General features: G+C 35.3%; 1 protein-coding gene across 3 annotated transcripts in view; it reads left to right on the top strand.

Annotated features, from left to right (window-relative positions):
- SLC17A5 (solute carrier family 17 member 5) overlaps positions 1 to 15,763 on the top strand; it is a 63,625-nt gene that overhangs the window by 38,321 nt on the left and 9,541 nt on the right. For all 3 annotated transcript variants that reach the window (XM_027852975.1, XM_027852976.1, XM_027852974.1), the window contains exons 8-9: positions 1,108 to 1,240; positions 2,614 to 2,761. In XM_027852975.1, coding sequence (XP_027708776.1) covers positions 1,108 to 1,240; positions 2,614 to 2,761 — 281 coding nt within the window. The remainder of the gene's footprint in view (positions 1 to 1,107; positions 1,241 to 2,613; positions 2,762 to 15,763) is intronic.

Here is a 15,763-nt window from a genome sequence, read left to right as displayed (position 1 = left end):
CCATCTCTGAAGAATTAAATATGAGCATCACAGAAGGCAGTGGAAGAGTATGTGATGGGTATGAGCAGGCTACAACATATATCCAGTGAGGAACTTCAAAGAAGAACAATAAAAGATGTCATCATGGAATTGCATGATAGAAAAAATGGTTCCATAGCAAGGATGAGAGATGACAGACAACCAGAGCACGCCAGTGTTACCCTCTCAGTGTCAGCGAGGAAGGCATCCATCACATTAGGTGAACCCTCTGTGATGAACTTATGGGAAGATATAGACAAGAGTAGCACAAAATGGTCAGGCGTGGATGGGGTTGTAATCTGTGTTGTTGGAGGGAGTTTCCAAATCATAGATCATAGATTCATTTGAATGTTTCACATCCATTTTCTCACGTGATCTGTACAAGATCTCTGTAAGGTAGGCAAGACCGGTGATATTACCTACATTTTTCAGATGAAGAAACTGAAATTCAGAAAAGTTGTAATTTGTCCAAGAAAACAAAACTAATAAATGGTAAGGTCAAGACTAGAACTCAAGTTCTGATTCCTAATCTAATATTCTGTCTGCTACATCATACTACTTCTCACATCATGTTACCTAGGCCAATATATTGTTAGAGTTGAGTGGAAAGTATCATGAAAGAAAAGAATTTAATAATTCACATTCATATGATGATTTCAGTTTTGTCTAACAATTTCCTCACAGCCCTTTAATACAAGTATTGTAAGTAATTATTCTCATTTTAAAAGAAATAATAAATAACATTTTAAAAACTGGTACATCCTAGAAAGAGCTAGTAAACATTGGTTTTGTGGTATGACAAGGAAAAGCATTGAACAAGATGAATAACTCCCCACTCTCGTCCCAGGTGTTATTCTACTGAAGTTGCTTCATGTCTAGCCCTGTTTGGGGTTCTGCATCTACTTATGAAAGTCCCTGTTGTCTTATACAAATCAAAGGATTCTCCTACCTACACAAACTGCTTCAAATTTTGTATCTCTACAAAAGATAGACACTGGATTTAAATCTTCTGTATGTCTAGTTGTACTTATTTTCAGTTTTTTAATTGCCATCAAAATTATTATGCTTGGTTTGTTTTTTGTTTTTCAGAATGGATTTTTATCTGCACTACCTTATTTTGGATGTTGGGTTTGTATGCTCTTGTCTGGTCAAGTAGCTGACTACTTAAGAGTAACATGGAATTTTTCAACTGTATGGGTCCGTAGAGTATTTAGCTTAATAGGTAGGTACAGTGGTTGATTTTTTTTTAAGATCAAACCGTTTACATTGAAGCAAAAATGATAGGTTATGTTGGTCATTTCTTTCATTTCCACATAAAATATTTTTGTGTGCATTTTTGTAAAATGACATCTGTATATTTCCTAAATCAATGTGTATAATATGCAGATAAAGGATTATGATTTGATATTCTTCACAAATCTAGTTATCTCTAACAATGTTAACATTAAGCTCCTATATTTTATAAACAAGGTCCAGCCTTTTGGATTTATGTTTACATTATATTATATTTTACCTTGGGTTTGGGGGAGGAAAGTTGTTTAGAATGGAAACACTCTTTATTATGGCTATGAGCCCCCTTACTGGGGAAAAAAAAAAACTTATAAAAAAATTTGCTGGAACAGAATTTACTGCATGTCATTGATCAGATTTAGCCTGCAGTCACAGTTTTCATAAATGTGAATATCTTAAACCACCCAGAACAAAGAGTTCTTTATTATCTTTTTGAAGATCTCCAAACATGGAAATTCTACCACCTCTATTCCCATATGTAATTTTAGTAACTCCGTACTGTATGTTTGGCAATGCAAAGGGCCCCTTCTATGGTTTTAGCTCTCCTTAACAATCAAAAATTTTTTTCCATATGTGTAACTAAAGACTCTTTTATATTACCCTGTTTCATCTTATTTTGTCCTTTGAGAACATAGAAAATAACTTGTCAGCATCCTCTTTATTAAAAAAAAATCATTCATATATATCTGTACTTAGTATTTTCTGTTTTCATTTCAATCATACTAACTGCTCATATTGCCTTGTGAATTGCGCATAGTTATAAATATTGTCAGTTTTCTGTGTTAATTTTTCTAACACTTGCATCAAAGCTTATGATTCATTTTTATTAATCTTGTAATTGCAAATTTAAAATTACTACAAGAAAAATAGCTTATTACTTTGTAGTTTTCTCCCTGGATTGCATATTTTTAGGCAGTTATTTTCTCCCCATCATTTTCCCTCTGTATTTCATGATTTTTAGCTTCAACATATCTAGGCACATCATTCATAACACATACATTTATACATTTGTACATTTACGTAATTGTCCCTTTAATTTAATATTGGTAATATTACTCTTGTCTTTATCCTGTTAGCAAAGATTTTATGAGTTTTATGTAAATATTTTAAAGGATTGTAGGCTTATAGTCACCACCAAAAGTGTGACCAGCAGATGATGAAAATTTGGAGAATATAATGTTGTACAATGCTTCTGCACTAGGTGGCAGTAACACCGTGATTCAGAATACCTGCTGTCACACTACAGTATACCGTGCTTTCATAATAGTTTTGCTTTCTCTTTCTTGTAAAAAAATTGAATTCCAGGAATGATTGGGCCAGCAGTATTCCTAGTAGCAGCTGGATTCATTGGCTGTGATTATTATTTGGCAATTGCCTTCTTAACCATATCCACAACATTGGGAGGTTTTTGCACTTCCGGGTTTAGCATCAACCATCTGGATATTGCACCTTCGTAAGTACTAATATAAAGATCAAAGCTTTGAATTTCTTAAATAATTCAGCATCAGTTTATATGGACATAGTATGAAGTGAGAAATGATTTAAATTTTAAATTGGAGAGTACCAATTTTAGGCAACTGATGTCAAAATTGACCTCATTTACATGCTAGTTATGTGACCTGAGTCACCTAACCTCTTTTCACCTTTGTTTCTTCCTCTATAAAATGAGGAAAATAGAGGACATTTAATAAATTGTATTTTTTTAAAAATACAAATGAATTCATCAGTATTTTGGAGGAAAGAGAAAAGATCCTCCTCCCTTCCTTAGATGGACTAAGGCAGGTGTCCACCTCAAAAAAGGTACTCCTACCAATATGTTCTTTCAAGGAAAGAGAAAAGAAAAAAGGCCTGACAATAATAAATTCTTGGATATAATAATCTAATTGGTAGTTAGTACAGATTTATTTTCCCCATTTTAGAGATGAGGAAATGGAGATTTAAAGAGTTTAAGTGACTTGCCCAGTCTCACAGCACTAGTAAATATGATAGCCAGGATCCTAACCCTGGGCTCCTTACTGCAAGTCCAGTGTTCTTTCCACTACACCCCCATAACCGCCATTATGTCCCATGGATCTTCTTTTTTTTTTAGACTAAACCTTCTTCAGGATATGCTTCACTTTGTCATAGACCTTCCCAAAATGTGTCATATAGAATACAATACTTCAGATTTGGTCTGACCAGAGAGAATACAATAGGTTGACTGCTTTCCTTATTTCTGGATATTTTTTATATTAAGACAGCTTAGGATCACAGTGTTTGTAGATACCAAATCACAATGTTGATTGATAATGCATTGGCAATTTTCTTGGACTCCTAGGTAATTTTTACGTCAACTTTCTAGAAACTCTGCCCCTGTCTTTATACTTGGAAACATCTCTACAGAGATTCATGTCCCCTTTTACACTCTGACTCCACAATTCATCAGCCTCCTCCACATCTAAGCCCTCACCTTCACTCGACCTCAGTCATCCACCAGGCTGATTATAACTTAAATCTCACCATCACTTATTATAATTTCAGCCTCCTTGATTTTGAACTCAGGAATTTCCCTCTTTCATCAGCCTCTTACTCTTCTCTCTCCTTTGCTACTAACTCTCTTCTTCATCTTCATTATAGACTTCAATCTCGCCATTCCTTCTTATTCTCACTATCAGTCACCTCTGCATCGGTTCCACTTTTCCTTTCTTTATAGTCTGGACCCTACAGTTGACCAACAGACATTGCTTCCCCCTAATTCCTTAGTCTCCCTTGCCTTTTTGTCTAGCCATAGCCGCTGTTTGTGATGTGCTAGTCCTCAAACCTGGATTCACCCTCACTAGCCATTTTGCCTGCTTATCCTCCTAAGCTGAGAAAACCACTGGAAGTCATACCACTGGGATGTTACCAGGTCCATGACAGATTCATTCGCTCTAATCCCAACTGGGTCCTCAATGATAGGCTACAAAGTGTTTGATCTTCTCTAATTGACTCTGTTCCACTCCCTTCAGCAGTTGTTCCAAACCTTTTTTTTCTTCTAGCCCCCATAATCACAACTGACAGCTGACATTTAAGTAGCACTTTAAAGCTTGCAAAATGCCTTAAGTACATTATCTTAAACAACACTACTGCTCTTTAAGATAGGTACAATATGTATTATTATCACCACTTTATAGATGAAGAAGCTGAGGCTGAGAAAAATATATGACTTAACCAGGATCTCATAACTATTAAGTCTTCAAAGTCCAGATTTTGAATTCAGGTCCTCCTAACTCTAAGTCCAAAATTCCTTCTATTATATAATGCTGCCCCACCCCCAATGCCTCTTCTACCCATCTTCCTATCAATAGACACCTTTACCTCTTACTATACTGAAAAAAATAGAGGCTATATATATATATATATATATATTTTCCCCAACTAAGTCCCTCTACCTCTTCACTTATCTGCTCTCCCTTTATCTGAGGAAGTGATCGCCTTTTTCTTTGCCTGTGACAGCTATTCTACCTGTGCTCTCAATCCCCTATTGGCTCTTCTCTTGCAGGAGCCTGCCCCATTGAATATTCCTTCTCTCTTTTCCATGTCTACCTGTCTGTCCACTCCTTCCTCACTCTATCTCATCCTTATGAAACTCTCTCTTAACCTTGGTCGTGCTATCATGCCATCATCCTATGTGTATGTCTTTACAATTTCATTGCCAAATTCCTAGAAAGAATCATCTAAATTCTCTGCTTGTACTTTTTCACAACTCACTCACTTACCAGTCTCTTGCAAGTGGATCCTTATCCCTAACACCTGGCCCAGGGCCTGGCACATAGTAGAGGTACCTAGTGGATAGAGTAAACCGGACTTGGAGTTAGGAGAACGTGTGTTTAAATCTTCTCAGGCAATTAATATCTTTATGACCTCTCTAAGCCTCCGTTTCCCCATCTGTAAATTGGGGAGAAGAATACCACCCACCTTCGAAGATTGTTGTGAGGATCAAATGAGATAACGTATTTAAATTACTTTGCAAATCTTAAAGCACTGTGTAAATGGCAATTATTAGTAGATGCTTTATAAATGCTTATTGATTGATCTGGAATGTGGCCCCACCATTGCATTAAAACTGCTTTCTCCAAGGTTATCAATGAATTTTTTTTTAAAGAGACTTTTAAAATTTTTTTATTTTGATTGAGTTCAGTCATTTTTAATTTATGCTTTTTAAAAAAGAAATTCTGTCATTTCCTAATGTTCCCCTGAGAGAACCTTTTCTTGTAACAAAGAAGTATAATTAAGCAAAACAAAACAACTCAATTCAAGCATTTATTAAGCCTCTATTGTGTGCTATACCAATACAACAGCATGGCAGTGTGGTTTTTAGGGGATAGGGAACTGTTTCATAATCAGGAAGATCTGAATTCAAATGCTTCTTACACATAGTGGCTGTGTGACTCTAAGCAAGTCACTTAACCTCTTAATGTCCAATTTTCTAAGACTGTAGGTTGAAGATCAGTTGCTGATCTACGTTAGAAGAATGTACTTCCTCAGAGAGATTCCCTGTACCTATGAAATCACAGGTTCAGAGAAAAACAATTTGCTGAACAAAGTCAATACTAGGTAATTTTGAGAGAACACACTGTCAACCAGTCAGGAAAGGCCTCCTGCAAGAGGCAACTCTTGAAGGAATTCTAAGAGTGAAAAGAGAGCATTTCAGGCCTGGGGCACAGATGATGGGCATGGAATGATGCATATGAGAAACCAGGAGCTCATTTTGGCCAGAACATAGAGTGAGTGGAGCGAAGTGATATGAAAATCAGTCTAGAGAGAGAGGTTGGTGCCAAATTTGTGAAAGACTGTAATTCCAAATAGTTGTTTGTATTTTATCTTAGAGGCAATAGAGATTCATTGAGGCCTCTTCAAGAGGAGAGTGACATGATCAGATCTCTGCTTTAGGAATGTTATTTTGGCAATGCATAGATTGGAGAGGGGGCAGAGAGACCAATTAAGAGTCTGTTACAATAGATCAAAGTAGCGATGAGGGTCTCAACTGGAGTAGTGGCTATGAGAGTGTAAAGAATAGGACACATGTGAGCGATATGAGGGAGATACAGGTGATAACATGTGCCTAGTCTACCACCTCTCTATCTAGAGCAAGGGAAGTAATGTTTCATTGGATGGGTCATTGCATTGATCTGAATTCTCATGTATTTTAGTGTTGTTTTCTTTTATATTATTGTGACCATTGTGGATAGTGTTCTGTTGGCTCCATTTTACTTCTTTCTGCAACATTTCATACATGGTCTTCCAAGTTTTCCTGAATTCACATTTATCACATCTTATGGTATGGTTAATACCCCATTATATTCATGGAGCACAATTTGTTTAGTCTTTCTTAAATTGATGGACACCCACTATGCTTCTAGTTCTTTGCTACCACAGAAAGTGCTTCTATCAATATTTAGTTACATTTAGTATCTTTCTGTCATTCTAAAGTCTTTCAAAGTTGTATTTCTCTATAATATTGTCATTGTGTAAATTGTTTTCCTGGTTCTGCTCACTTTGCTCTTCATGAGTTCATAGAGGTCTTGGCATTAAACCACCCTACTTCTCTTAAAGTATTTACTTATTAAAATAGAAAATCTTAGTAAAAGTAATACATTTAAATCCAAAATTAAAGTATAAAAGTAGGTCTTGATGAGAACAATAAATTATACATTCAGTTTTGATGTGAGAGTTCTAAAGAAACAGGCAATAGCGCAAAGCAGATATAGTCATTTTACAATAGGTGGCCTTATTGACGGGGCATTCATGATCATTTCTGTAGGTAGTTCTGTGTATCTTCTCAGCAATAGTTCATGAATTGATGTCATGTTAATCTAATCATCATATTGTTGGAAAAATTCTTTTTAGGCCTAGAATTAGAACAGATGGTTAAATTTTCATTAAATTCACTGGCCTACTGCATTCACTTTCCTTGCAATATGGTAGTGACAGGCAGAAACTAGCTAACTGCTAATTTAACGAAACTTTATACAACTTTTTTCCTTTAGGGATTTAGAAGTTGTCAAGACATGAATTTGTTTGGTGTTAATTACTAAACAAAACATCCACTCAGTGTACATAATTATCTTCATTGCTAAGGAATATATAATTATCAAACCTGTATAAAACCTCTGAGTTAGAAATTTGATTCAAATTAAATATTAAATTATATAATTATAAAAGCAGGCATTATTTTCTTTCCAGTTTTTAAACCTTCAAAGTTTAAATAAACCATACAATTTCATAAAGCTTTGACTTTTTAAACTAGAGATTTATATTGAATTCCATTATTTCCAACCAACTTTTCTGTTTTCAAAAGAAGGATATAGTGCATAGAGTACCGGCCCTTACTAGCTGTGTGACTCTGGGCAAGTCACTTCACCCCAATTGCCTTGCAACAACAAAAAAAAAGTCTAAAAAAAGGATATAAATCCCATAGTATATTATACATAAAAGCGTACGAATGCTGGTACTCAAAATAGCTGACCCTCATTTTTTGTATGGGTAGCTAGGTGGCACAGTAGTCTAGACCACTGGACATGGAGTCAGGAAGACCTGAGTTCAAATCTGGCTTCAGATACTTACTAGCTGTGTGACCCTAGCTCTAATTGCTGCAGTTTCCCCATCTGTAAAATGAGCTGGAGAAAGAAATGGCAAACCACTCCAGTATCTTTGCCAAGAAAACCCCAAATGGAGTCACAAAGAGTCAGACACAACTGCACAAGAAAAAAGATTTTTGGTATGCTTTTTATAAACTTAGAAATATATTTATCACAACCAAAAAATATTCCTAAAATTTTTCTTATCTCCTATCTGGTAAGGTAAGCATGTTTTCATTTATACATATGTGTATGTATATAGAAATACACACATATATTTTATATATGTGTGTATTTATATATAAATACACACATATGTTTTATATATGTATATGTACATATGTATATGAGACTTAGAGTAGTGGAAAGATCACTGGATTTGAAATCAAAGAACTTGGGCTTAAATTCTGACTCAACCCCTTATTACTTACATTATTCTGAGCAAGCTTTATGGCCCTAAGTTTTCTCATCTGTAAAATGAAGCCATTGGACATGATGGCCCTGGTCCCTTTCAGCCTAAATCTATGACCCAAAAATTCTTACCAGTGTCTCTTGTTTTAATCATAAAATTGAATGGGAAATGCTTACATTATAAGCTTCTCGAAAGCAAAGACTGCTTCATTCTTTTTGTGCTTGTATCCATAATACCTAGCACAGTGCCTGGCAGAGTAGGCACTCAATAAAACCTTGTAAAATTTAATTGAATCTTCCCCAGACTGTTTTTCAGAGGGAAAACAGAAACAAAAAAAGAAACTATGCCTTCAAGATGTAATCCCTATAAAATAAGGAAAAATTAGTTGAAGGTAAACCTTGCTTATAATGATGACGGAATTTCAGAGAACATGAATTTCAAGAATATCCACTTTACTTGGCCTGGGGATATATTCAGAAAGATTTGGTAGGAAGCTGTTTAAGCAGTAAAGGAGTTCAAGAAAGTAGAATTTTGTTCAAAGGAACAATTGTAAGAACATAAGAAGAGTCTATGTTCATTATGCCAAAGATGGGAAGGGTGGGAAGAAGCATACTTGACTAAACAAAGAGCAGCATAATGACCTGGAAAAAAAAATGTGAATTTTACAAAGTGGAAACTAGACCAGTTTACAAAGAAAGAAAAAAAAAATGCAAGGAGATAACAAGTAATAAGGGACAAAAATCTGTAAGAACAAAGAAATAAGTAATTCATAAAAAGGAGAGACGTGAAAGGAAATATTTAAAGTTAAGTGAAGACTAAAGAAAAAGTTGCTTAGTCAGGGAAAGGAATGCTTTTAACAGAAGGCACCAGTTGTAATAGCATGTTTTGCTTCTGTCTTCTTAAAAAAATGTCAACCTAAGATCTGATTATTAAAACAGGAAAATCAGAGATGGAAAATTAGGGCCCTGAACTAACAAATGAAAGCATTTTGCTTAAGGTTATTTAAGCAAATTAGATGCTAACTCCTTATATTTAGGCATTTCTAATACCTAGATGCAGTTATTTCTCCTTTACACCTTCTAGAATACATCTCTTATTTAAGTCTGAAATCAGAAACAGGCTCCTGTGAAAAACTCCCCTAAAAATCTAAGCAGCAAATTATCTGATAAATGCGTAGCACAAGAGCCGTTCCTCAATAGATAAAGTGGTCAAAGACTACGAATAGGCAGTTTTCAGTCAGTTCACCAGTCAGCAAACATCATTTAATATGTGCCAGGCATGGCTCTAAGTACTAGGGATATAAAGAAAGGCAAAAAACTGTCCTTGCCCTCAAGGATCTTACATTCTAATAAGGGAAGACCATTTGTAGATAGATAACCAGGTATTTACAAGATATATACAGAATAGATGGAAGGTCATATGAGAGAAGTCACTAGGATCTGGGGAGACCAAGAAAGCAAGCTATCAACAATCATATAAGAAAGAATGCCCAAATCATTAATAATAAGGGAAATGCACATGAAATAACTCTGAGATTTCACCTCACAGTAATCAGATTAGCAAAGATTACAAAAGCCCAAAAACAGCAAGTGTTTGCAGGGCTAATAGGAAGAGAGGTATATAAATTTTGATAGAGTTTCGAGTTAATCTAACCATTCTAGAAAACAATTTGGAATTATACCTGAAAAGTTACTGAGTTTTTCCTACCCTTTGTCCCAGCAATAACACTGTTAGGTTTATACGCTGAGGAAGGCATATACAAAAATATTTATAGCAGCATTTTTTGTAGTAGGCAGAACTAGAAGGAAAGTGGGTGCCCATCAATTAAGGAATGGCTGAATAAATTTTCATGGCATATTAATTTGATGAAATATTATTGCTCGATAACACTGAATATGAAGAATTGAGAGACAGTTTAAAAGACTTATATGAATTGGAGAGAGAATTAAGTAGAACTAGAAAAATAATGTATGCAGTGACCACAATAGTCATTGGCAAAGAAGAGGTTGATCTACTGAGCAGAGCTCTACTTCTGGATGTTTTAATGTCTTAGAAAGGACAAGAGCATCAATTTTTAAAAAAATTTGAGATAAACAGTTCAGCAAGGTAGCAGGATCTAAGATATAAGGTATTTATCACTAACAAAAATTTTTTAAAATGATAAAAAGATATCACTTATATTAATGATAAAATATATTTGGGCATTAACATGCCACACCTCTAGTGTCAGAGGACTTGGGTTCCAACCTTGCCTCTGATGTCTACCTGTGTGACTTTGAACAAGTCTCTTCACATACTTAGGCCTCAGTTTTCTTCTGTAAAATGAGGGCGTTGGACCAGATGACCTCTAAGGTCCCTTCTGACTCTAAGCCTATGATCCTATGATCCTACCAAGACACACACTCACACACATACAAGAGATGACAAATAGACATAGAGACAACTGTAAAACAATTTTAAAAGAGCTGATGGATGAATTAAATATTTGGAGACATAGCTAATGTTCATGGTTAGGTGGCTCCATTAGAGTAAAGATAGTAATATACCTCAAATTAATGTATAGATTTAATATAATACCAATCAAACTATAAATGATCTAGTTCATATAATTAAAGAGGGGAAAAATGTATGTAGATGAACAAAATAAAAGGATGAAGGGGTACTTATACTGTCATTTGTTGTAATTTAAAGCAGTAATTATCAAAATTATTTGGTATTGGGTACAAAAATGAAAATTAGATCAATAGAACAGAAATAATCTAGAATCAGAAAGAAGGATAAATCTAAGGTATTAAAATATTAGGGAGGAGATTCAATTATTCAATAAAAGGTACTAGGAAAATTTGATAACAAAATGATGAAAAATGTGATTAGATTCGTATTTCTTACCATTGTCTCACAATAAATTACAATAGGTCAGTAATCTAAATACTAAAAAAAGACAATAGAATGAAAATGAAACCATGTCCACTGCAGATATGCAAAAAAGAATTTTATCTATTTAATAAATAAATTAGAGGAAGCTATTTTTTATTATATGAAAATAAAGCATTTTTGCAAAACAACAAGTAATGCATCCAGAATAAAAATAGAGATTGGGGGAAAATGTTTTTCACAAACATTTCTGATAAATATCTGACATCTCAAATCCATAAACTAGTACAAATCTGTAAGAGTAAGAGCCATTCCTCAATGGGTAAGTTATCAGAAGATAAGTACAATTTTTGAAAGACAAAATACTGATTTCTAGTAGCCATCTTAAAAATTATTAAAGCTCTCTAGTATAGAGAAACACAAATTAAAATATCTCAGAATTAATATCTTACACTCAAATTGATCATTTAAAACTGTATAGTGAAAAAAATTAAATTTAAATTAAATTTAAAAAACTATAGTGTTGGCAGAGGTATGTAGAAAAGCAGGCATTTATACAAAAGCAAGCTTATTGGAGCTTTGAACTGTTATATTCTTTTTAGAAAGCAATATAACATTTTAGGGTAGCTTTAGAAACTTCATACTTTTTGAACCACTGATCTTGTGTACTAATGTTATTAAAAATTTAAAAGGCTCTTTCTGCCAAAAATATTCCTATCAAAATTACTCATTATTTTTAAAAAAAACTAGAAAACAATCTGTATGACTAAACAATGTTGACATGTAAGTGTAATAAAATATTATAAAAATGACAAATATGAAGAATATACAGAAACTGAGAAAAACTTCCATGAAGAAGTGAGTTGTGAAAGCAGAATTAGAATAACATGCATATTGAGTACCACTGTACAAATAATAATAAGCTAACAAACCTTCTTTGGCTTTTAAATCCCTTCACAACCTGACCCCCTTTCTGCCCTTCCAGTCTCCTTACACTTTACTCTCCTCCATGTACTCTGTGATTCTGCATCATTCTTTGCTCTTCCTCACACACAACACTGCATCTCTTAACTCTCTACCCTTGTACTGGCTGTCCCCCATGCCTGGAATACTCTCCCTCTTTGCTTCCTTGACTTCTTTCAAAACTAAGCTGAAATCCTCAGGCCTTAATTGTATTGTCCTCCCTCGATTAGTGCCTTCTCCCAAAGAATACCTTCCACCTATACTATATAGATCTTGTAGGTACGCCGTTGTACCTACATTAGAAAATATGAGCTCTTTGAGAGCAGAGACCTCATTTTTGCCTTTCTTTGTATTCCCAGAACTTAGCACAGTGCCTAACACATAGTAGTAATAAGCATTTTATAGATGCTTATTGCTGCTGCTGATGATGATAATAAATTTCAGGATCTTAATATTAAGGAGAAAAGGGCTTAGCTCCTCAGTATAGGTATGGATAGCTCTGTATATATAGATCCATTATCTGATATTATCTTTTACTCTAAAGGAGAAAGTCAAGTCAATAGCATTTTCAGTTACAAAAATCCTATGTTACAAAAATCCAAACACACTCTATATACATCATAGACAGGATCACGCAAACCAGACATTACAGAAATATGTCACAGCAGTCATGGTGGGCATAGAGGCCCATCATTAGAAGGCAGGCCCCCAAGGGATGAATCTTTTTTGGTCATAGCTACTCTTGAGTGGGGCAGCTAGGTGGCCCACTGGATAGCGTGCCAGAGCTGGAGACAGGAAGACCTGAGTTCAAATCCATCCTCAGACACTTACTAGCTGTGTGACCCTGGACAAGTCATTTAATCCTGTTTCCCTCAGATTCCCCATCTGTAAGATGAGCTGGAGAAGGAAATGGCAAACCACTCCAGTATCTTTGCCAAGAAAACCCCAAAGGGGGTCATGAAGAGTTGGATATGACTGAAACAACTGAACAACAACTCAGGAATACTGTTTACTAAGGCTTAAAGTGGTTGAAACCAGTGTTGGTGGAGGAGAGTACGCATATCAGTGAAGACCTGTCTTTTAAAACATTGAAGTATAGCTTTCTTAGTGTAAAATTGTGTTTCTATTAAGTTTAGAGTTTTTTTTTAAACTGTAGTTCCTCTGAATAGAAAGAGATGGAAAAAATGTATTTCCAAATCTTTGGAAATAATAGCTAAATACATATACCCTTCAGATAATAAAGATTTTACTCTACTTGTTCTAGGGCTGTTGAAATGACCACTTTGTTGATCAGCCTGAAGGGAATTTTAGAGAAGTTTTTTCAACTTTTATACCACAAAATACCAGCAGAAATCCCACAAAAGTCCTGATAATCCATTCTCTCCCACAGCAGTGCATCGTGCTTTCGTTGCACTTCTAGGCCAACCAAAATATGAATACTCAGTCGAGCTTCTGGGTGCTGACATTGAGAATTTCACAGCATACACTTACACTTAGTAACAGGCTTTTGTTATTTCTGGCAGCATTACAGTCAGTGTCCACCTATTGCCAAAATGTTAACTGTGTTTAAAAAAAAAATCTGTGCTGCCAGCTTGGTTTATTTAAGACGCACTAAAAAAACTAGAGTGCTGAAAATAAATCTGTGCCCCATAGTTTCATTATCACACCTTAGGTGTTTTGAATATAAAAAACTATAAGATTGTCAAATGTTAACACCTGGATCCAGTCCAGCCATTTTGCTAGATTTTTCCTCCCCCACACCTCTTCAAGCTAAGTAAACTTGTTTGGTTTCTTTCAGAACTTAAGAAAATAGTTTGTCAAGCATACCAAAATAATTTGAATTATTTAGACTAGAGAAGAAAATTCTGAACAGAGAGCATATAAGGAAATAAAACATGATTTTAAGTAAGATACTGCTCTGGACAAGTATGAGACAAGAAAGGATAGAACTGCCTTACCTGAAAAATAGATATAGTTGAACTGTTGAGACAACTTTGCAGAACTTAAAGTTTTTCATTCACTTCTACTAAATTGTAAGTTCCATGGGGGTAGAAACAGTGAACTATACATTTTTAAACAAATTTTTATTGCTTTTTTTTTTAGCATTGCCTAAATTTCCCCCTTTCTCTACCCCCACCTTCCTCTAGTCATTCTGTGTAACAAGGATTTTTGTTTTGTTTTGTTTTTGTTTTTTCTAGGCAATGGGGTTAAGTGACTTGCCCAAGGTCACATAGCTAATAAGTGTCAAGTGTCGGAGGTCGGATTTGAGGGCTCATGCTCTATCTATTGCGCCACCTAGCTGCCCCTGGATTATTTTTTTAAAGAAAAAAAAAAGGAAAAGGCAGCAAAATTGATCAATGCATTGTAAAGGTCTGAAAATACATATGATGTTCCACACCTAAGGACTTCCCACCTCCACCAAGGAGTAGGGGGGAGGCGTTTTCTTTTATCTCTTCTTTGGGGCCACAGTTGTTTGTTCTTCCTAAGTTTGTAATGCTTGTAATTTTGCAACAATCACTTTCAGTTTTATGGTGGTTTTTCTTTCTATTTACATTGTTTCAATCATTGTAGATATTCTTTTCTTGACTCTGTTTATTTAACTCTTGCATCAGTTCATATGAGTCTTTCCATCCTTCTCTGTATTCATCATTTTTTGCAACATATTAATATTCTGTTACACAGATGTACCATAGTTTGTACCATTTCCCAATTAATGACCATCTTTTTTTATTCCCCAGTTCTCTTCTCTCTAGGTTTTTGTCACCCTGCTCTATCTTGGTTCTGCCACCAATTCCCATGGATTCAATTATCTCAAAATTGATGATTCTCAGATCTACTTATCCAACCCCAATCTCTCTGCTGACCTCAGTCTCATATATCCAACTGCCTGTTAGATATCTCTAACTGAATATCCCATGGACATCTTAACCTCAATATATGCAAAACTGAACTCATTATCTTTCCCCCAAAACCCTCCCCTCTTCCCTATTACAGCCATCCTCCGAGTCACCCATGCTCACAACTAAGATGTCACCATCCGCCCCCAACTCCTCACTCTCTTACTCCTCCACATCCAATCTGTTGCCAAGACCTGTTGATTTTTACCTTTATAACGTTTGCTTTATAGGCTTCCTTCTTTCCTCTGACACTGCCAGCACTCTGGCACAGGCCCTTATCATCTCACCACTGAATAGTTGCAGTAGCCTGTAATCCAGTGACACAGGACACTATATCTCTAGATTCTTGCGTTTTCCCTGACTCTCCCCCAGGCCTGGAATTTTCTCCCTTCTCATCTCTACCTCCTGGTTATCTTGGCTTTCTTCAAGTCCTAGCAAAAATCCCACCTTCTACAGGAAGCCTTTCCCAAAACCCCTTAATTCTAGTGCCTTCTTTCTGTTGATTATCTCCAATTTATCCTATATATACTTTGTGCTTAGTCGTTGGCATATTTTCTCCCTCATTGTGTGAGCTCCTTAAGACTCCATCTTCTCATTCTTTGTATCCCTAGTGCTTAGCATAGTGCCTAGCACATAGTAGCCATTTAATAAATGTTTCTTGACTGGCTGACTAAATACACGATACCACATTAGGTCAACAAAAAACAAAA

The sequence above is a fragment of the Vombatus ursinus genome, unplaced genomic scaffold (genome assembly GCF_900497805.2).
Source record: "Vombatus ursinus unplaced genomic scaffold, bare-nosed wombat genome assembly UNPS02009835.1, whole genome shotgun sequence".
NCBI classification, from domain to species: domain Eukaryota; kingdom Metazoa; phylum Chordata; class Mammalia; order Diprotodontia; family Vombatidae; genus Vombatus; species Vombatus ursinus.
The sequence above is the reverse complement of the archived record's forward strand: the minus strand, read 5'-3'. Positions and strand labels throughout refer to the sequence as shown.